The following is a 22328-nucleotide window of genomic DNA, read 5'->3' on the forward strand; positions in this document are numbered from 1 at the left end:
CCAGTGGAGCCATTGGTAATGACTTAGCCCGGTATCATCAGAAACCAGGAGAAGCTCCCAGATTCATTACTAATTTCTATTGGGGTTTTATTTCAGGTGGTTACAGCAGCAGTGGCAACGGTTATGATTTCAGAATCACCATCAGTAACATACAGACAGAGGACACAGGAGTTTACTACTGTCAGCAACATGAAGTCTCACCACTCACACAGTGATGAAGACCTGCACAAAGACCTTCCTCTGATGAAAGACAAGGTGTCTGTAACAGCTGAACAGGACCCATCAGAAGACATTTCTAGATGAAACAGTGACTTGTCACATTAACCAGACTGCCTGAAATGTGTCTCCACTGATTCAGGAGATGAGCTACAAATATACAAGTAGGCTAACCCACCATATACCTTCAACGTACCCAACAATGTCAAGCCTGGTACTACCAACAACCAGAACAGTCCCCAAAGCCTTGACTGGCACAGGGACCACTCTCCTGGCAGGAAGTCCCTCTCGGTTCAGCGCCGGCGGATCTGGGAGTGACTTCACCCTGACTGTCACAGCAGTTCAGGCTGAGGATGCAGGGATTTCCTACTGTCAGAGTGATATCTGTGTTCATGGCTGAGCAACCACACAGTGATAGAAGGCTGTACAAACATCTGCCATGTAGGCAGGACCACCTAAGGTATAAGACAACTAAGCTGCCTCTTAGACTGTGAAGTCCTACGATTAACAAAGTGCTGCTTGGACACCAGGAGGACAAATCAAATTCTGCTTAGGACCCCAACAAGACTTGAACAGGTCCTGTTCTCAGGTGACATGTCAGTAGCACCACATGAACCCGTTCCTTTTCTTCCATACGTGGTGTCAATTTATGGACCTTTTTTGATCTTCATCTTTGGTATTTCAGACATTTATGACAGATGCATCTTGAAAGGACACAGTTAAAACACAGGGAACTCTACACAGCATTAACAGTTGATGTGTAGGGATTCACACAGGACATCTATTGCCTACAGGGGGCACACTACAGAGGACCATGCAGTCGGACAAAGGAAAAATGCAAAGTCTGAATGGCCAAGAAAACAGAAATCCCTGTGGGGACTGGATCAACATGTTGGCCACAGGATGTCCATGGTGGACAATATGGCAAGCTGTTCCAGCTTTTAATGTCCTTTATTATCATCACCAACTCATTTTTTTACTTGTTAAAATATCCAATTTTCATACCAGAAATTGAAATTTAAGTAGTTATAATTCACTTTTAAGTAGTTGAAATACCAGTTGTTGATATAAGAGGTTCAGTTGTTGATGTCACACATTTCTTTTTTGATATCAACAATTATGTTCCAAATGTTGATATTGCAAAAAAAAAAATATATTTCAATGATTGGCACTTTAACTACTTAATATCCCACTAATTTAAATTCCAGTTCTCACTGAAATGAATGGTGGAAAGTTGTAATACTCAGTAGTTATGGTTTAATTTGATGTCAAGATTTGAATTGTTGATGTGCAAAATTACATTTTAACTAGTTAAAATATCATTTAGAATATAACTTTTGATAGACAGGATACTTAATTTAGAATATAACTTTTGATAGACAGGATAGTTAAAATATAATTTTTGATAGACAGGATAGTTAAAAGATAATTTAGAATATAACTTTTGATAGACAGGATAGTTAAAATATAATTTAGAACATAACTTTTGATAGACAGGATAGTTAAAATATAATTTTTGATAGACAGGATAGCTAAAAGATAATTTAGAATATAACTTTTGATAGACAGGATACTTAAAATATCATTTAAAATATAACTTTTGATAGACATGATAGTTAAAATATCATTTAGAATATGACTTTTGATAGACAGGATAGTTAAAATATCATTTATAATAAAGCTTTTGATAGACAGGATAGTTAAAAGATAATTTAGAATATAACTTTTGATAGACAGGATAGTTAAAATATAAATTAGAATATAAATTTTGATAGACAGGATAGTTAATTTAGAATATAACTTTTGATAGACAGGATAGTTAAAATATAAATTAGAATATAAATTTTGATAGACAGGATAGTTAATTTAGAATATAACTTTTGATAGACAGGATAGTTAAAATAGAATTTAGAATATAACTTTTGATAGACAGGATACTTAAACTATCATTTAGAATATGACTTTTGATACACAGGATAGTTAATTTAGAATACAACTTTTGATAGACAGGATAGTTAAAACAGAATTTAGAATATAACTTTTGATAGACAGGATACTTAAAATATCATTTGAAATATAACTTTTGATAGACAGGATAGTTAAAATATAATTTAGAATATGACTTTTGATACACAGGATAGTAATTTAGAATATAACTTTCGATAGACAGGATAGTTAAAATATAATTTAGAATATAACTTTTGATAGACAGGATACTTAAAATATAATTTAAAATTTAACTTTTGATAGACAGGATAGTTAAAATATCATTTACAATATAACTTTTGATAGACAGGATACTTAAAATATAATTTAAAATATACGTTTTGATAGGCAGGATAGTTAAAATATCATTTAGAATATAACTTTTGATAGACAGGATACTTAAAATATAATTTAAAATATAACTTTTGATAGACAGGATAGTTAAAATATCATTTAAAATATAACTTTTGATAGACAAGATAGTTAAAATATCACTTAGAATATAACTTTTGATAGAAAGGATAGTTAAAATATAATTAAGAATATAACTTTTGATAGACAGGATAGTTAATTTAGAATATAACTTTTGATAGACAGGATAGTTAAAATATAATTTAGAAAATAACTTTTGATAGACAGGATAGTTAATTTAGAATATAACTTTTGATAGACAGGATAGTTAAAATAGAATTTAGAATATAACTTTTAATAGACAGAATACTTAAAATATCATTTAAAACATAACTTTTGATAGACAGGATAGTTAAAATATCATTTAGAATATAACTTTTGATAGACAGGATACTTAAAATATAATTTAAAATATAACTTTTGATAGACAGGATAGTTAAAATATCATTTAGAATATGACTTTTGATACACAGGATAGTTAATTTAGAATATAACTTTCGATAGACAGGATAGTTAAAATATAATTTAGAATATAACTTTTGATAGACAGGATACTTAAAATATAATTTAAAATTTAACTTTTGATAGACAGGATAGTTAAAATATCATTTACAATATAACTTTTGATAGACAGGATACTTAAAATATCATTTAAAATATACGTTTTGATAGGCAGGATAGTTAAAATATCATTTAGAATATAACTTTTGATAGACAGGATACTTAAAATATCATTTAAAATATAACTTTTGATAGACAGGATAGTTAAAATATCATTTAAAATATAACTTTTGATAGACAGGATAGTTAAAACATCACTTAGAATATAACTTTTGATAGAAAGGATAGTTAAAATATAATTTAGAATATAACTTTTGATAGACAGGATAGTTAATTTAGAATATAACTTTTGATAGACAGGATAGTTAAAATATAATTTAGAATATAACTTTTGATAGACAGGATAGTTAATTTAGAATATAACTTTTGATAGACAGGATACTTAAAATATAATTTAAGATATAACTTTTGATAGGCAGGATAGTTAAAATATCATTTAGAATATGACTTTTGATAGACAGGATAGTTAATTTAGAATATAACTTTTGATAGACAGGATAGTTAAAATATAATTTAGAATATAACTTTTGATAGACAGGATACTTAAAATATCATTTAGAATATGACTTTTGATAGACAGGATAGTTAAAATATCATTTAGAATATAACTTTTGATAGACAGGATAGTTAATTTAGAATATAACTTTTGATAGACAGGATAGTTAAAATATAATTTAGAATATAACTTTTGATAGACAGGATACTTAAAATATCATTTAGAATATGACTTTTGATAGACAGGATAGTTAAAATATCATTTAGAATATAACTTTTGATAGACAGGATACTTAAAATATCATTTAAAATACAACTTTTGACAAACAGGATAGTGAAAATATAATTTAGAATATAACTTTTGATAGAAAGGATAGTTAAAATATAATTTAGAATATAACTTTTGATAGACAGGATAGTTAAAATATAATTTAGAATATAACTTTTGATAGACAGGATAGTTAAAATATAATTTAGAATATAACTTTTGATAGACAGGATAGTTAAAATATAATTTAGAATATAACTTTTGATAGACAGGATAGTTAAAATATAATTTAGAATATAACTTTTGATAGACAGGATAGTTAAAATATAATTTAGAACATAACTTTTGATAGACAGGATAGTTAAAATATAATTTAGAATATAACTTTTGATAGACAGGATACTTAAAATATCATTTAGAATACGACTTTTGATAGACAGGATAGTTAAAATATCATTTAGAATATAACTTTTGATAGACAGGATAGTTAAAATATCATTTAGAATATAACTTTTGATAGACAGGATAGTTAAAATATCATTTAGAATATAACTTTTGATAGACAGGATAGTTAAAATATCATTTAGAATATAACTTTTGATAGACAGGATAGTTAAAATATCCTTTAGAATATAACTTTTGATAGACAGGATAGTTAAAATAGAATGTGGATATCATGAGTTTGGTATTTTGCCTGGATACTTGTGATGTACAGTGGGATTATAAGTAGGCTGGTTGTCATCCAGTTTCTGATAAGGAAATGGCTAAGTGGTGGAGCTGGAGTTAAAACAGAGGGTTAAAAGCTAAAACTTCCTGCCATATACACTAATAAGGCTGAGCTGCAGTACGTGAGCGTGTTGAGCAGCAGCCATCGAGGTGTGTCAAGTGGAAAGGAGGTTTTTGTACGGCGTCTTAACCAGGCTCTATCACTGTGGATCACTTTTGGTGGCGGCACTGAGGTCATCGTCTCATGTAAGTGATTTCTCTTGTACATTTGTGTGTCCATAGTCATTTTCTACATTAGCTGCTTCTCACAACGTGTTGCTACGTATGTCGAGTGTTGGTTTGGGAAAACAAAACTAGATTTTGATTTGTTTAATGATTCATTTGGAGTCAGTCGTGACATTTAACAGGACTCCAGGGTGGAAAGGCAATGGTTGAATATTGTAAAGTAGTCCATGTTATTCTAACAACATCAGTATGCCGTAGCATCGTCACATAACTTGACATTACAGCTTTAGTCGACCATTGGTTAAAGCCTGAACAATGCTGTCAGTTTGGAAATCTTACAAGACAAACTGAAATCACAATCTTCAACACTGAGCTTTTTATTCGACGTTTGGTCTCTAACCCGTGTATATTTTAGGTGTCTTGTATCAGTAAAAGCTGCCGAAATTGTTGCATGAGGATTGCACCGCAGCAGTGTAAATCAGCTGCAGGTACAACGGTGGTTAAATGAGCTTTACTCACACTGAACATGTTGAATAGAGGCTGCACACAGTGTACAGTCCCATGTAAAGCCGTGTTTAACTTACACATTTATAATCTGCTAAATCACTGGCAGTCTGAGAAATGAGCTCATCCATATTCACTTTATGTGCCACACACATTCATATACGCACACCTGAAAACTGCTTTTAAAACTAATTTTATTGTAAACTTGCAGAATATTTAACTGGTGATTTACAGCCTATGGCATATTGTTTATTTCATCCTTTATTTACTGTTAAGGTTGTAAAAAGTCATGTAAATTGTGAGTATTAGTCTAGTTTGTTGCCTTTAGTTACACACAGACGGGGCACATTGATACACATTTGTGTAAATGTGGCAGTTTAGCAGCATCACTCATTTTCAACTGTGGTCCTGCAGGTACAGTAGAGACGGCAGATTAAAGGAAACACACATAGACTACTGTACAAATAGATTATGGAAAACACACTGCACACATAAAGACATGGAAACAAAGACTACAACATGACACACTGATGCTGCATGTGCTTATTCACACAGCACAGTAGCATTAACATGGTCCTGGTGAGTAGTGGTGGTGCTGCAGTGCTCTCAGTAACACATAGTTCAGCAAGTCGGTGTATTCAGTTGTGTCTCTCTTTACAGCGGGGGTCTCAGTCAAACCCACCCTCTCCCTGCTCCCCCCCTCTTCTGAGGAGTTGTCCAAGGGCTCGGCCACGCTGTCCTGTCTGCTGAGCAGCTACTCCCCAAAAGGAGCGCTGGTGACTTGGCAGAAGGATGGGAGGGAGGTGACGGCGGGCGTCCTGACGGGACAAGAGGTGTGGAGCAGCACTGGGTACAGCCGCAGCAGCATCCTGACCCTCAGCAAAGCCAGCTGGGATGAAGGAGACCTCTACACCTGCTTGGTGGCCCATGATGGCCGCAGGCAGTCCACCGAGCTCAGGAGGACACAGTGCAGCGGCTAGAGAAACGCCCCCTACTGGCTGGAAGCAACCTTCCCTCAAACGCATGGGGTTATAAAAAGAGATGAATAAAAATGAGGCAGGGATGTGAACACAAAAGCCCCCTTGCAGTTTCTAACATGTGTGTGCTTAGGTGTGTTGTAGTTAAGTGTGTAGGGGTGAGTTTGGGGAGAGGGGCACTTTGGTTAAGTTCATCTGTTGCTTCTACTGTTGGTTTCTGTTGCTGAATGTATTCCTGCTTGTCTGCTGCTCAGAACTTAATAAAGTTTTTGTCAAATGATCCAGTTTTGTATTTGTTGGTTTGTCATGAATTTACAAACTGTGGCACCAGCTAAAGCTGAAATAAAAACCCTTTAAATAATTTACAAATCCTGGCCAGCCCACAGCAGGCAGGCCTGTAATGTGGGTTTATAATCTGCTGTAGTAACAAGATAGGGACTCTAACCTGCGCTGTAGAGAGTTCATCCCAGTAATGACAATAAAGTGAGATGAGCTTTTACACTTGTGTCATAGCTGACATGTTTATCCAGAGTGCCTCACTATGAGTACAGCCCTGACCAACTAGTCCCATCAGCATGTGCTCACCATATATACCCACAAGCCCTTGCTGGAGTTGGAAACAAGAGAAGTGCAGCTGCAGAAGTCCTGAAGGGAAGCTAATACTTCAGAGCAGCAGCAGCAGGACTAGGTTGGTCTGGAAAACACAATTAGAAATGGACTGTGGCATTACAGAGCACATATTGTTGACCATGAGCTGAAACAGAAGGGTTAGAAACCTGGTGTAGAGTCCCTCTGAGACGTGGACATGTGTTGACAGGGCTTATTCTGGCCCCAGCAGGGAGCAGTGAAGCTTGACTATGCAAACCACAGGGTGGAGGCAGCACACCACCCATTTGAGGAAGTCCCACAAGTCCTTCCTGTAGTCTACAGCAGAGTTTGCATATGGAGCATGAAACAAACACCTTCTGAAGTGCATCTCTATTCTTGGACCGGGGGAACCAGTGAACCTCGACTATGGAAATTACAGCTTTCAGACACGTTTCACCAAAGAACTGAGAAGTTTATTTCCAACATGATATAAAATCCTGTTTGGGGGAGAAACAAACAGTTGACAGGTGCTAATTGTTTGGTGTGTGTGAGGTTTAGAGCGGAGCATCTGTAAAAGTGTTGTCCTTCTGTCAGACAGACTTAAACTGTCCTTTAAAATGAGCTTGACCCGCTTAAACGTTGAGCAGCTTTTCTAACAGTGCTCTTATTTCAGATGGTCTTATGGTGATCCAGTAATAAACCAGTTTATCATCTTGCTGTGCTCTTGCTCCTGCTCATCTGTCATGTGACAAAGGAACATGTCTCTTCTAAGGTCTCTCTATATAATCTGACAGCAGTCAAAACCAGGAAGTGCTGAGTATGTACATTACACACTAATATTCCCCGCCAGCTGGCCATCATATTGACTTTCAGTCCTCTTATGAAATAACCGCCACTATTGAAATAATCCACCTGCTGTGATGTCATCTGGTAGACTATTGGTGATATTTCAGTCTGAAGGTTCACCTGAGCAGGAAATGATATTCTCCTTGGTAGAAGTATGAAAGTCCCAGGACATGTGTTAACCCTTTTAACTGTAAATGTGTGTGTATTAACAATGTGCTGCAACATGGCTGAGTAATGCAATGACAGTAAAACCCACTGCTGTAACTGTGGATAAGAGACTGATATAGACAGTCAGCAGCCTGCACCCGGACCACTCAGACAGTATGACACACATTCATGTGTATTACTACTACCACTACTGCTACCACTACCACTACCACTGCTACTGCTACTACTGCTACTGCTACTACTGCTACTGCTACTGCTACTGCTACTACTGCTACTACTGCTACTGCTACTACTGCTACTACTACTGCTACTACTGCTACTACCACTACCACTACCACTACCACTACCACTACCACTGCTACTGCTACTGTTACTGCTACTGCTACTACCACTACCACTACCACTGCTACTGCTACTGCTACTGCCACTACTGCTACTACTACCACTACTACTACTGCTACTACTGCTACTACCACTACTACTACTACTACTACTACTACTACTGCTACTACTACTACTACTACTACTATTACTACTACTGCTACTACTACTACTACTACTACTAGTAATAGTACAACTGCTACTATCACTACTACTACTGTTACCGGCCTAGACCTAGGGGAATCTGGGTGGTAGCAAGGATCCACAGACAGTGGGTACTGTGGACCGGTGAGGTGAGCTGGGTAGATGAACTGTGGATCATAGAAGAGAAACGCATGAGTCCATGTTCACTCCAGCTTGAACCAGTTTATTCTGAGCTGCTTAAGAAGCCTGGAGTAGCTTGACTCCGGGGATCCACAGAAGCGCTACAGCGCCCTCTACTGGCTTGGTGGAGAAACACCCTTACTGCATTGCAATTACGTATCTAAGTTAGATCTAAATATAAAAATAGGGGTGGGGGTATAGTTTTTAAGATAAACTTTTCATTGAGGCTATTTTCAACCCCTTACACTACCACTACCACTACTACTGCTACTGCTACTGCTACTACCACTACTACCACTAGTACTACCACTACTACCACCACTACTACCACTACTACTGCTACTACTACCACTACTACCACTACTAATACTACTACCACTACTACTACCACTACCACTACTACTGCTAGTACCACTACTACCACTACTACTTCTACTACTGCTACTACCACTACTACTACGACTACTGCTACTGGTACTACCACTACTACTACTACTACTACTACTGCTACTACCACTACTACCACTACTAACACTACTAGTACCACTATCACTACTACTGCTACTACAACTACTACTACTACTACTGCTACCGGTACTACCACCACTACTACTACTACTACTACTACTACTACTACTACTGCTACTGCTACTACCACTACTACTACTACTGTTACTACTACAACCACTACTACCACTACTACTGCTACTACCACTACTAATACCACTACTGCCACTACCACTACTACAACTACTACTACTACTACTACTACTACTTTCGGCTGCTCCCGTTAGGGGGCGCCACAGCGGATCATCTGTTTCCATTTCTTCCTGTCCTCTACATCTTCCTCTGTCACACCAGCCACCTGCATGTCCTCCCTCACCCCATCCATAAACCTCCTCTTTGGCCTTCCTCTTCTCCTCTTCCCTGGCAGCTCCATATTCAGCATCCTTCTCCCAGTATACCCAGCATCTCTCCTCCACACATGTCCAAGCCATCTCAATCTTGTCTCTGTTAGAAGACTAGACTAATACTTTATGTCTATCTCTGCGCAGATGAAGTGGATTATTAAACCGTTATAAAGAATCGTACTGACTACCGAACTTCTGCTGGAGGGAAAAAATGCAGCCTTCGTTTATTCGGTAGTTTTGGGAGATGAAGAAAAATGAACAGCGTCTCAGTGACGTAATCAATCCGCGCATGCAAGCACAACACCGCCCACTTGTGGACAAACAAAGTCGTAAACAAAATAATAGTACACAGTAACACATAGTCATACAAATACACTGGTGTCATATCTCAACACTCCCACTTATGAATCATGTGCTTACTGTATACCTTTTCTTATTCATAGAACAAATGAAAAGAAACTTGGTATAACCCATACCACTCACATTTCACACACCAAACATTGCCTTAGCAAATGTCTTCAGTTTTACCTTGGATGCGGGCTTCGTCATTACATCTGCAACCATTTCGTCTGTAGGGCAATACACCAATGACATCCTTTCCTTTGACTCCTTGGAGTACACACAATGGTCTGATTGGTTTTGTGTAAAACCATCACCTGTCAAACACTCGTGTAACAGTAAGTTCCAATTGCGGCCAGACTGCTTGAGGCCGTAGATTGACTTCTCTAGTTTACACACTAGTTTTTCTCCCTTCTCAATATAACCCTCAGGTTGTTCTATGTATATGTCATAGTCTATGGGGGCATGAAGATAGGCCGTCTTTACATCCATCTGGTGTAAAATCAAGTCATACTGAGCCGCCTTCTGTAGAAGCACTCGAACACTTGTTAGGTTGGCTGTTGGCGAAAATGTCTCCCCATAATCCACCCCAGCTCTCTGGCTATATCCCTTTGCTACAAATCTAGCCTTGTACTTGTCGTGTCCGTCTATATCTGTCTTTATCACATACACCCACCTTCCTCCCACTGTTTTCTTGCCCTCTGGCAATTTCGTAAGGGTGAATGTTTTGTTGTCTCTTAGAGACTCCATTTCCTCGTCCATTGCCCTGGACCACTTTTCTGATTCTGGCGATTCCATGGCCTCTTTAAAGGTCAGAGGGACACCGCACACTGCCCTGTATGCATAATCTATAGTAGTGAGTGAGCTGTCATCACTGTCGCCCTGACTATAGTCAATCAGGTATCTTGGAGGGTTGCGTTCCCTTTGGGGGTACCTCCCACTGGCTGAGGCTTGTGACGTCACCCTTGGGTGCTCCTCGTCATCATCCTCGGGTGTTGACTGTGTACCATCAGTCTGTACTCTAGGCTGAGTTGCAGCTGTCTCAACAGACTTTCTCTCTCTTACCCAGTCTTCTGGGTGCAGACCTGGTGTCTGAGTCTCATTTTCACTAGTTGCCTTGTGTACAAATTTAACTAGTCTGTGTTTCTGTACTTTCTCTTGGTCAGGGTAGTAGACTAGGTAGGCCGGGCTGTTCTTGTCGTGTCCTACAAAACGCCCCCTCTCACATCTAGAATCTAACTTTTCCTTGTCCTGCTGGTAAGCATAGCATTCTGTCCCGAACTTTTGCATTCTAGCCACGTTGCACTTTTTTCCTGTCATTGCCGTGCCTGTGTGCTTGTTGAAGCATCTGTTTCTGGTGTGGGCTACCTCCTGTGCGGCATAATGCCAGAGGCTCTTTGGTAGACCACTATCTATTAGCATACACCTTGCCATCTCGAATAGTGTGCGTCCTTCTCTCTCTGCAACACCATTTTGATGGGGAGAGTATGGGCAGGACGTCTCATGTCTTATTTTATTCCGTCTCAACACGGTTTGAAACTCCTTGCCTGTAAACTCAGTTCCATTATCCGACCTTATGCATTTCACTGTCCCATAGGGAGCTACATCTGCCAGAAATTTCTTGGTCGCTTGCACTGTGTCACTCTTTGTTTTTAAGAAATAAACACACACTGCCCCTGTGCACACATCTGTAAATGATTGCATGTACCTGAAACCATTAATGGACTCGTTTGCCACCGGACCGGCTAAATCAGTGTTTACCAACTCCAGTGGTGTCTTGGCTTTGTCTGTAGATTTCCTGTTCCTGTTTTGGGTAAACTTCCCTTCTATGCATACTGCACACTCTTTGTCAGGTTTACACACTTTACCCTTTATATGCATACCATCAGTGATATCCTGTAGCTTTATGATATTGTCATAGTTGCAGTGGCCCATTATCTCATGCCAAGTTTCTATATCATGGCTCACATGGCACTTTTCAACAACACATTCAGTTTGCAAATAGTACATTTTCCCCTGTACAAAAATGTCAAACCTGGTACCATCCGGTGACATCAGGGCACCTCTGCCCTCTTCGAAGAACACACTGGCTCCGTGTGCTGTCGCAGACTTCACAGAGAAGAGCTCTTGGGGGTACGATGGAATATATAGTGCGTTCCGCAGTGTCACTCTACACTGTCGCCCCTCACTGTCGAGCAGACATACCGTAGCATCTCCCCTGCCCTGCACCACACCAAAGGTGCGCTTACCGTCCGCCAGCTCCATGCAGTGTTTCTCTGGCTCGAACGAGCTGTCAAAGCTCTTGAACTTCTTCTTATCATTGACTATGTGGGAAGAAGCCCCACAGTCCACAATCAATCCTGGTTTGAACTGTTGCCGTCGTCCTTGTCCTGCTGAGCTGGTCTCTCCAGCCTGCACTCTGAAGATGTAGTTCTCTTCTTCCGCAGCATTCCCCGGTCCCTGACCTCGACCTGCTCCGTGACCACCGCCGCCGCCGCCACCTTGCTCGCGTGCACACCTGGCTCCATCAGCGCGGTCCTTCTTCTTGCACACTTTGTCCGTGTGACCCTTGATCCGGCAGAAGCTGCACCACACGCTGCGTGAACAGTCCGTTTTCCGATGGCCTTTGTCACCGCATCGCCAGCACACCGTTTGTTCATCATCTCCCTCACAGCGTTTCACTGGCTTTTTCTTAGGCGCTGCGTGGGCCTTCATCACCCTCTCGGACGTCTCGTCCGATGCTGTAGCATTAGCTACATCTTCTGCCGCCTCAAAGTTTCTCAATTTGGCCTTAAATTGTCCCAATGTCAACTCACTGTCGCCATGTGTCACCATTAGAGTGAATGGCTTATATCTCTCAGGTAACCCCCTCATCACCATGGCCATCATTAGTCCCTCACTCGGTGCTTCTCCCGCCCCTTTGAGAGCCGTAATGATTTGTTCAGCTCGGATAATGTATTCGGTGATCGTCTCATTATCAGCTTTCTTTAGCCCAGTCAATGTTACATACAGAGTGACAATCCGGGGTCTGCCCTTACCAATGTAATGTTCCCGCAACACCCGTAGACTCTCTCTACCGTTGTTCTGCGTTTCTCTGAAGATCAGTCCCAAGCTTGTGTTGTCCAATAAAGGCGCCAATGCGCAGTAGGCGTCCGCGTTCCGCTCCTCGTCTAGGGCCTGCTCTTCCACTGTCAAAGGTCCCACGGGCTCGGTAAGAATGGTGGTTTTCAGCCCCACATCCTGCATGCAGCAGAGCATTCGCTCTTCCCACAGTTCATACTCATCGGCCTGTCCGTTGAATGTGGGCCACCTGCTCTTCTTTCGCTCCATCTCCCTAGGTAGCGTTAGCTTAGCTTAGCGTTCCGTTAGCTTCCCGATAGCCTCTCTCGATGCTAACTAGCTTCACACTTGCTAACTTGCTACTCCGTGCTAACCTGTGCGCATCCCGCCATCCGAGGTTATCACACTTTGTGTACTTCTTTTATCAAGCTACTAAATAATCCAACGTTATCTGGGCCCATAACCTGTTAGAAGACTAGACTAATACTTTATGTCTATCTCTGCGCAGATGAAGTGGATTATTAAACCGTTATAAAGAATCGTACTGACTACCGAACTTCTGCTGGAGGGAAAAAATGCAGCCTTCCTTTATTCGGTCGTTTTGGGAGAAGAAGAAAATGAACGGAGTCTCAGTGACGTAATCAATCCGCGCATGCAAGCGCAACACCGCCCACTTGTGGACAAACAAAGTCGTAAACAAAATAATAGTACACAGTAACACATAGTCATACAAATACACTGGTGTCATATCTCAACACCACCCCATGCTTAGCGGTGGGTGCAGAGAAGGTAGGCTGGGTGAGGTCGGGGAACTAAGCGAGGAGGCGGTTGAACTTGTCTGCCTCTGAGAGAGAGTTGGCTAGACCTGCCTAGGCCGCTTCCCTCCGCGTACATGCGAAGGAGGAGAAGGTTAAGGCGTCGACCAGACGGCTGTTCTGAATGTCCACTAGCAAACCGTAAGCGCATAAAAAATCAGCTCCGAGGAGGGGAAGCGTTACATTGGCCATGACGAACTCCCACGTGAAACGTTGTCCACCAAAACACAGTTCTACAGACCGCACGCCGTAGGTGTGGATAGGGCTGCCGTCGGCCGTCGCCAACTGGGGGCCCCGCTCCCCGCCCATGATGTCGACGTCAGTAGCAGGGAGCACGCTTCTCTGTGCGCCCGTGTCACAGAGAAATCGCCGACCGGAGATGGTGTCGAGGATGAAGAGTAGCCTGCTCGTATCGCCAACACTCATGGCCACTACTGAGTGTTGGCCCTCTCGTTTCCCGTCGGCCTGTAGTTGCAGGGGGAACGGCACCGTTTAGCTTTCGCACCAAATCGAGCGTGGTACATACAGAGTCCAGAGGGCTTGTAGCGGTCTGACGCTGTGGCGCCACCGTCGGGCCACGCCCGCGATGTCGGCGGGGGGCCAGTGAAGGTAGGAGCCAGCACCCCGGCATGGGAGGAACGTTGTGTAGCGACGAAGAATCGGTCAGCCTCCTTTGCCAGCTCACGGGGATCAGTGATGGTGGAGTTAGCGAGCGCAGTCTGGACGTGGGGCGGCATGTTGCGCAGAAACAGCTCCATAAACAGGAAACATGGCTTTTCTTGACCCAGTAGGTTTAACATCCTGCTCATTAGCGCCGATGGTTTGCCATCTCCCAAGCCCTGAATTGCGAAGAGGCGACGTGCTCTCTCCGTTATTGACAGTTCAAAAGTTTCAAGGAGGAGATGTTTAAGTGCGGCGTCGTTACCATCGGCCGGTGGGTTGGTTATGAAACCGCTTATCCTGGAAGCCGTAGCGCCCCCCAGCGCCGCCACTACGTAGTAGTACCTGGTCTCGTCCGCTGTTATGTCTCTGAGCGCGAACTGTGCCTCAGCCTGCGCGAACCATGTAGCCGCGGAAGACTCCCAAAACTCCGGCAGTTTAATTGCAACGGCGTTCGTAGCCATAATGTGTGTGGTTTCAGAAAACTTATCCGAAAATCACGTCGGGGTCACCAGTGTAGAGCCGAAGGAACGGAGAAGACCGTAGGTTCACACTTTAGCCGTGTAGGCAACTTTCTTTAATCCACGGTAAATCCGAGAGACAACAAAACCACAGCTCGACTGAGCGGAGGCGGCAAGAAGAACCAGAAAACTGGCTGGACAACCATAACTTAACCCTGCGTTAACCTGCCAGGGCAACCATGACTTAACCCTTAGTTCCCGGGGGGAATTCTATCCCCAATACGTGTCCACCACACTCCTCTTGTTCGAACGCCGGAGCGCGGTGTGGGTGTGTGTCATTTTCCGCCTGAATGGCACACTTTATGTTTATGTCTTGGCAAGACAATTAATTCGCTGTAGGATGGCTAACGTTAACTCAGCAGGTTCTGGGCCCAGCACTATGTCTAGCCAACGATTTAGCCGGCTGTTGTTTGACGGCGATGAAAGGTGGTACGAACTGTGGGAAACGAGATGCCTCGCACATTTGGAACTGCGCGGGCTTTCGGCAGCAGTCAAAGCCGAGCCGCAGGTTGGCGGAGATGAGGACGCCAACGCTGTACCAGCAGCCGACGCTGCGAAGAACGCACAGGCACACGCGGAACTGCTGCACGTTTTAGACGACAAGAGTTTGCCGCTTGTTATGAGAGAGGCGGCAGGAGGCGGACGCAAGGCGTTGGCGATACCACGGGGGCATTATGCAGGCAAAGGAAAGCCGCGTGCAGTGAGTTTATACTGCGAGCTCGCGGCCCTCCGCGTGCAAAGCAACGAGGCTGTCACAGAATATGTTGCTCACGCTGAGACAATACTCGCTTGGTTGGCGGGGCGGACGAGAATATCAGTGACGGGCTGAAAGTTGCGATGGTAGTGAAAGGCCTGCCGGACTTATTTAAACCGTCTGTGGTCCACATTACTCAGACGGGCGAGAATCTGACGTTCGGTGACTTCAAGGCAAAGCTGAGGAACTTCGAGGACGCCGAAAGATTCAAGCCGAGTGACCTGACCGAGGACAACGTGATGCGAGCCGCGGGGACAGCCAGCTACCAGCCGCGGGGACGAGGCGGAGGACCGGAGGACCGGAGGACGGAGGACCAGATTCGACCAACGTTGAATGCTGGAGATGCCACCGTAGGGGACACATTTCCAGGACGTGTCCCAACAACAACCTGCCTGACGAGAGGAGACGAGACCGCAGGAGCGACACGCCACGCCGGGGAAGACAGCGGGACTCCATGTCGTGGGCGATGGGAGGAGAGCCGCAAAGAAGAGCCGCAGACCAGCATGGGCGAAGACGAGACGCAGACGATGGGGACTGCGGCGATAAAAGGTCGTATTGTTTTAAGCTGATCGGTAGCGGTAGTCCAGTGAAGAGGACGGTTAACACTAAAGGCTTAATGGTGGACTGTGGTGTGACATCGCACATGATAAGTGACTTTAAGAAGTTTAAGACTATCGATAAAGCTTTCAGACCTGAGAACCATGTGACTGAACTAGCTGATGGTACAAAAGTTACTGGGGTTGCCAAAGCCAGAGGAGAAGCAGAAATCTCCCTTGTAGACAGTAAGGGTCACAAGGTGAGAGCACTGCTGAAAAATGCTTTGTATATACCAACCTTTCCACAAGATGTGTTCTCTGTGAGGGCAGCTACAGGCAACGGGGCAGAATTGCATTTCAAAGATGGTGATAACTGGATGGGTGTCAATGATGCTACAAGGTTTAACATTGAGGTATGTGGTCAACTGTATTATCTGACCACGGTTACTGATGAAAACAATGACAAGGTCAAGGTGTGTCATGATATTCAACCGTGGCACAGAATACTTGGACACTGTAACTTTGATGATGTCTCCCGATTGGAGAATGTGGTCGATGGCATGAAAATCAAGGGAAAGTGTGATAAGTCCACTCTCAACTGTGACATATGTATAGAGGGCAAAACTGTTGAGATGAGAAACAGACAGGTCGATAGCAAAGCTACAGAGATACTAGAAGTAGTTCACACTGACCTGTGTGGTCCTATGGACCCAACCGACAGAGACGGGTATAGATACACAGTAGCCTTCACAGATGACTATAGTGGTATTACTTGGACCTATTTCCTTAAGACAAAAAGCGACACATCCAGAGCCACAGAGAAATTCCTAGCTGATACTGCCCCATACGGGAAAGTCAGGACTATACGCTCTGACAATGGTACAGAATTCACGGGGAGAGAGTTCCAAGACCTTCTTAGGGAGAACAGGATCAGTAATCAGACTAGTGCTCCTTATTCACCGCATCAAAACGGCACAGCAGAGAGAAATTGGAGAACATTATTTGACATGGGCCGGTGCATGCTTACTGAGAGTAAATTACCAAAACAGCTATGGAGGTTTGCAGTGCAAACGGCTGCACAGATACGCAACAGATGCTATTGCAAGCGACTTGGGCTAACTCCATATAGTGCTTTCACAGGTAAAACTCCCAATATTGCTCACATGATGGTATTTGGTACTGAGTGTTATGCTTATAAGCAAGACAAAAAGAAACTTGATCCAAGGTGTGAAAAGGGCATTTTCATAGGGTATGACAAATATAGCCCTGCATACAACGTGTACTTCCCAGAGATAGGGAGAGTGTCAAAGCACAGACAAGTCAAGCCCATATTGAAGGGCAGCCAGATCCAGACAGGTCTACATGACTATTCTGATGATGATTGTTATGATGACACTGAGCTGAATGGAGCACCAACTAGGATGGGTGAACAGCCCCAGGCTAGTCAGACAGCGCCTACAGAGGCAAGGGGTGAAAGTGGCACATCACCTAGGGTTCAAGGTGATAGTGGGGGCACACGCCGCTACCCAGACAGAAGTAGAAGACCACCAGCATATCTTTGGGACTATCAGTGTAAGACTGAACATATTGAAGATGAACAGGAGGTGGATTATTTCTATAGAGCTGTCTATGATGTACCCAAAACATATACAGAGGCTATTAGCTCTGAAAGATCTCAGAAGTGGGTCAAAGCAATGGAGGACGAATTTACCTCATTAAAAGAGAATGACACCTTCACCCTGTGTCCACTGCAAAAGGGAAAAAGAGCAGTGGGGGAGCGTTGGGTTTTTGCTGTCAAAGAAAGCCCTGACCAACCTGAGACTTTCAAAGCTAGATATGTAGCAAAGGGGTACAGCCAGGTAGAAGGTATAGATTACAAGGAGACCTTCTCTCCGACCGCTAGCATGACCTCAGTGAGGATTCTCATGCAGAAAGCCGCACAGGATGATCTTGTGCTCCACCAAATGGATGTCAAAACAGCTTATTTACACGCTCCAATAGATGGTGAGGTTTACATCGAGCAACCTGAGGGATTTGAAGTAAAGTCTAAAACTAATGAACATTTAGTATGTAAACCCAACAAGTCTTTGTATGGTCTAAAGCAATCTGGACGTAATTGGAATAAGCTATTTCATGATCACCTGGTAGAAAATGGTTTTGAACAGAACGCAGCAGATAATTGTGTCTATGAAAAACAGTCTACTGGTGTATGGGATCATGGGTGACGTTATTTTGTTTCTGTTATTTTGTTATTTTGACACTGCTATAAAGATGAGCCTGAGTGGGGGTGTTGAACATGTGATCTAATGCAGTCTCATCCACGCATTGTCAATGGCCAGCTTTTTGATCCTGTGAGGACCCGTATTGTATATATAGATCTGCACATGTGTCAAATAAATATTCTTCTCTTGTTCGAACGCAAGAGCACAGTGTGGGTGTGTGTCATTTTCCGCCTGAATGGCACACTTTATGTTTATGTCTTGGCAAGACAATTAATTCGCTGTAGGATGGCTAACGTTAATTCAACACGTTCCCAGGCCAGATTGGACATGAAGTCCCTCCAGCGAGTTCTGGGTCTACCCCGGGATCTCCTCCCAGTTGGCCGTACCCAGCGGTTTCTCAGCTAAAGGTGTCTGAGGCTCAGCAACCATAAGTCCTAGACCAACCAAATTTGGTAGGTGCATTCATACGGCCCCCCACTACTCTGGCACTACAAATCACCCATGTCAGCCAGATGGTGGCGCAATAACAAAGGGTCATGCTTAAAAGGCCATAACTCCCACAGCATAAGTCAGATCAACACAAAACGTAATCGACCCATGCATCTCAATGTGCTCAACAACTTTACTATTGGGACCACCTATGTCAGTCATATAGTTTGCCCGCTATTTTGACTTATTTGGTGTGGAAGCGCTGCAGCTCTACATACCACAAGCCAGGACACCTGGGTATAACGACATACTTTTTCTTTTTACGGCAGTCGGCTAGGACGCAAGAAATCAGACACCGTCTGGTCCAGTTTTGGAAACTCTGGCACATGTTTCTGAAGCAATGGAAGTGTTACGACATTTTAAGAAATTACGGTAATTGTCTAGGACACAGGCGACCCAAGTAATCCGACATTGTCATATCTAGTTGGAAACTCGGGTAGGCTACTGTTTCTGAAGCAAGATTCTTCAATCTTTATTACATTACCAACAGCGGTTTAGTTTCATGTTGGAACGGTAGTCTATTACAGGCTAGGTGTATAAAAGGCCCCTACGTATCATAGCGTTAATTATTTACGTTGGGTGAAGGTATATGATCATGAGGACAAAACCATTCAAATTGCTCCATAGGGGGCGCAACAGTGCAAATGCTTGGACCCCTCCCAATGCAGCTTGCGAATTTAATTATTATTATTGTCATTATCATCATCATTATTATTCATTCATTCATTCGTTCATTCATCATAAGCCGCGTCTCCGCAATGGCCGCAAGCTAAGTAGGACACTCCAGACGTCTCTCTCCCCAGCAACGTTCGCCAGCTCCTCCTGGGGTTTCCAAGGTGTTCCCAGGCCACATTGGACATGTAGTCCCTCCAGCGAGTTCTGGGTCTACCCCGGGATCTCCTCCCAGTTGGCCGTACCCAGTAAACCTCCAAAGGAAGGCGCCCAGGAGGCATCCTAATCAGATCCCTGAACCACCTCCACTGGCTCATTTCGACGCGAAGGAGCAGCGGCTCTACTCTGAGCTCCCTCCGGATGTCCGAGCTCCTCACCCTATCTCTAAGGCTGAGCCCAGACACCCGACGGAGGAAACTCATTTCAGCTCATGACCATAGGTGAGGGTTGGAACGAAGATTGACTGGTAATTTGAGAGCTTTGCCTTCCAGCTCAGCTTCGTCTTCACCACAACGGTCTGGTACAACGTCCACATTACTGCTGATGCTGCAACAATCTGCCTGTCAATCTCCCGCTCCATCCTACCCTCACTTGTGAACAAGACCCCGAGATACTTGAGCTCCTTCACTTGAGGCACCAACTCATCCACAACCCGGAGGGAGCAATCCACCATTTTCCGGTAGAGGACCATGGCCTCAGACTTGGAGGTGCTGACTCTCATCCCGGCCATTTCACACTCCGCTGCAAACCGCCCCAGTGCTCGCTGGAGGTCACGTTCTGATGAAGCCAACAAAACCACATCATCCGCTAAGAGCAGAGACGCAATTCTGAGGTTTCTAAAACGGACACACTCCTCACCTTGGCTGCGCCTTGAGATCTTGTCCATGAATATCACAAACAGAATCGGAGACAAGGGACAACCTTGGCGGAGTCCGACACGCACTGAAAATGTGTTTGACTTTGTGCCGAGATTGCAGACACAGCTCTCACTTTGGTTATACAAGGACCGGATGGCTTGTAGCAACTGTCCCGGTACCCCATACCCCCATTATTATTATTATTGTTATTGTTATTTATTTCCAGTGTTTTCTGTTTCCTCCAAAAAACATTTCCCTTGGGATTGAGAGTCTTTCTCACTACACATACAACCAAATAGTTTTAACACCAGAAATGTTAAAAATGGACACAACATTGACAAATGATAAAAAACAAAAGAAAAATTCGGTCATTCTAAAATATGACTGCTTTTATTAAACTTTAAATAAATGTCAGGATGATATTTTGAAAAGATATTTGGGCAGCAAATTCTCAATGTTGTTAAGTAAAACTTCTGCTTTCAAAACTGAACAAAATATATTCTAATTTGTAACTTTTCAAGGAATTATTTTAATTTTGAATTTGATTATACGTTTTATAATTACCACTAAATAAATATATAACTTGATAGAAAAAAAATCTACTCGACATGTCAATAGGAGATTATTTTGTACACAAAACCAACGAAAATATTTTAAGTGGCAAATTCTTACTTACATACTTGTTGTGGCAGTTTTATGTTAATTTATTTAAAGAAGGTAATAATCACACCATTAATGATCAATTGATTTTAATTATTGCACCATGTAGGTGAACACATCATTAAACATGTTGGTGCATCAGGTTATATTTGGTTAAAATCATAATTCTTTACATTGCTCTCAAACAACAAGGCAACGTGACTGAAAACTCTGAAATCAGCAGTTTTCTAAACATATTGTGTGAAGCATCGACTTTTATCAATGGATGACCACATTTATTTTGCCCATTTTCTGAGGAGGCTAAACTCTGGTTTCAGAGGTTGGGGGATTCAGTAATGTTTCAAAGTAAATCTCACACTTTCATGTCATGGAGGATTTACTTTCCATTTTATTGAAATGGTACTTTTTGTGTAATCATAGGATGTATACAGATGTGAGGACAACAAAAGAGAAACACTGATAAAACTGACAAATTTGAAAAGAATATTTAATATTTTTTTATTTGTGCATTAGTATGAAACCAGTAATACAATAACAATAATAGAATAGAAAAACAGACAATGCAACTAATACCACATATTAGAAGAAGACCAAGAAAAACATATTACTAAAATTATATTTTTGTTATTATTATTGCTATTATTATTATTATTATTATTATTATTATTATTATTATTATTATTATTGTTATTATCATTATTGTTATTAATGGTGATGTTGTTGTTATAGAGCTTACCGTATGTCCCAGCTGGCAGATCAGTCACTGTGAAACAGAGGGAGGTTTTTGTACGGCTCTCTATCACCGTGTGAACACAGCCTGACTATTGATATAGTGTTCACTCTGACAGTAGTAAACTGCTGTATCCTCAGCCTGGACTCCACTGATGGTCAGGGTGAAGTCAGTCCCAGACCCACTGCCACTAAACCTCGATGGAGTTCCTGACTGAAGCGTGTTTGCGTGATAAATGAGGAGTTTAGGAGTTTCTCCAGGTTTCTGTTGGTACCAGGAGAAACAGGGTGTCCTGCTACTCTCACAACCAGTAGAAGCAGGTTGACTCAGTTTGCATGCCAGACTGACTGATCCTCCTACATTGGC

General features: G+C 42.4%; 1 gene segment (V, D, J or C); it reads left to right on the forward strand.

Annotated features, from left to right (window-relative positions):
• Window positions 1-418: 418 nt before the first annotated feature.
• On the forward strand, window positions 419-6703 carry LOC130120409 (Ig lambda-2 chain C region-like). The segment is given in 3 exon segments: window positions 419-598; window positions 4915-4969; window positions 6113-6703. Coding segments are annotated over 3 exon segments (555 nt in total).
• The last annotated feature ends 15625 nt before the right edge of the window (window positions 6704-22328 follow it).

This window comes from Lampris incognitus, chromosome 11, assembly GCF_029633865.1.
Source record: "Lampris incognitus isolate fLamInc1 chromosome 11, fLamInc1.hap2, whole genome shotgun sequence".
NCBI lineage: Eukaryota > Metazoa > Chordata > Actinopteri > Lampriformes > Lampridae > Lampris > Lampris incognitus.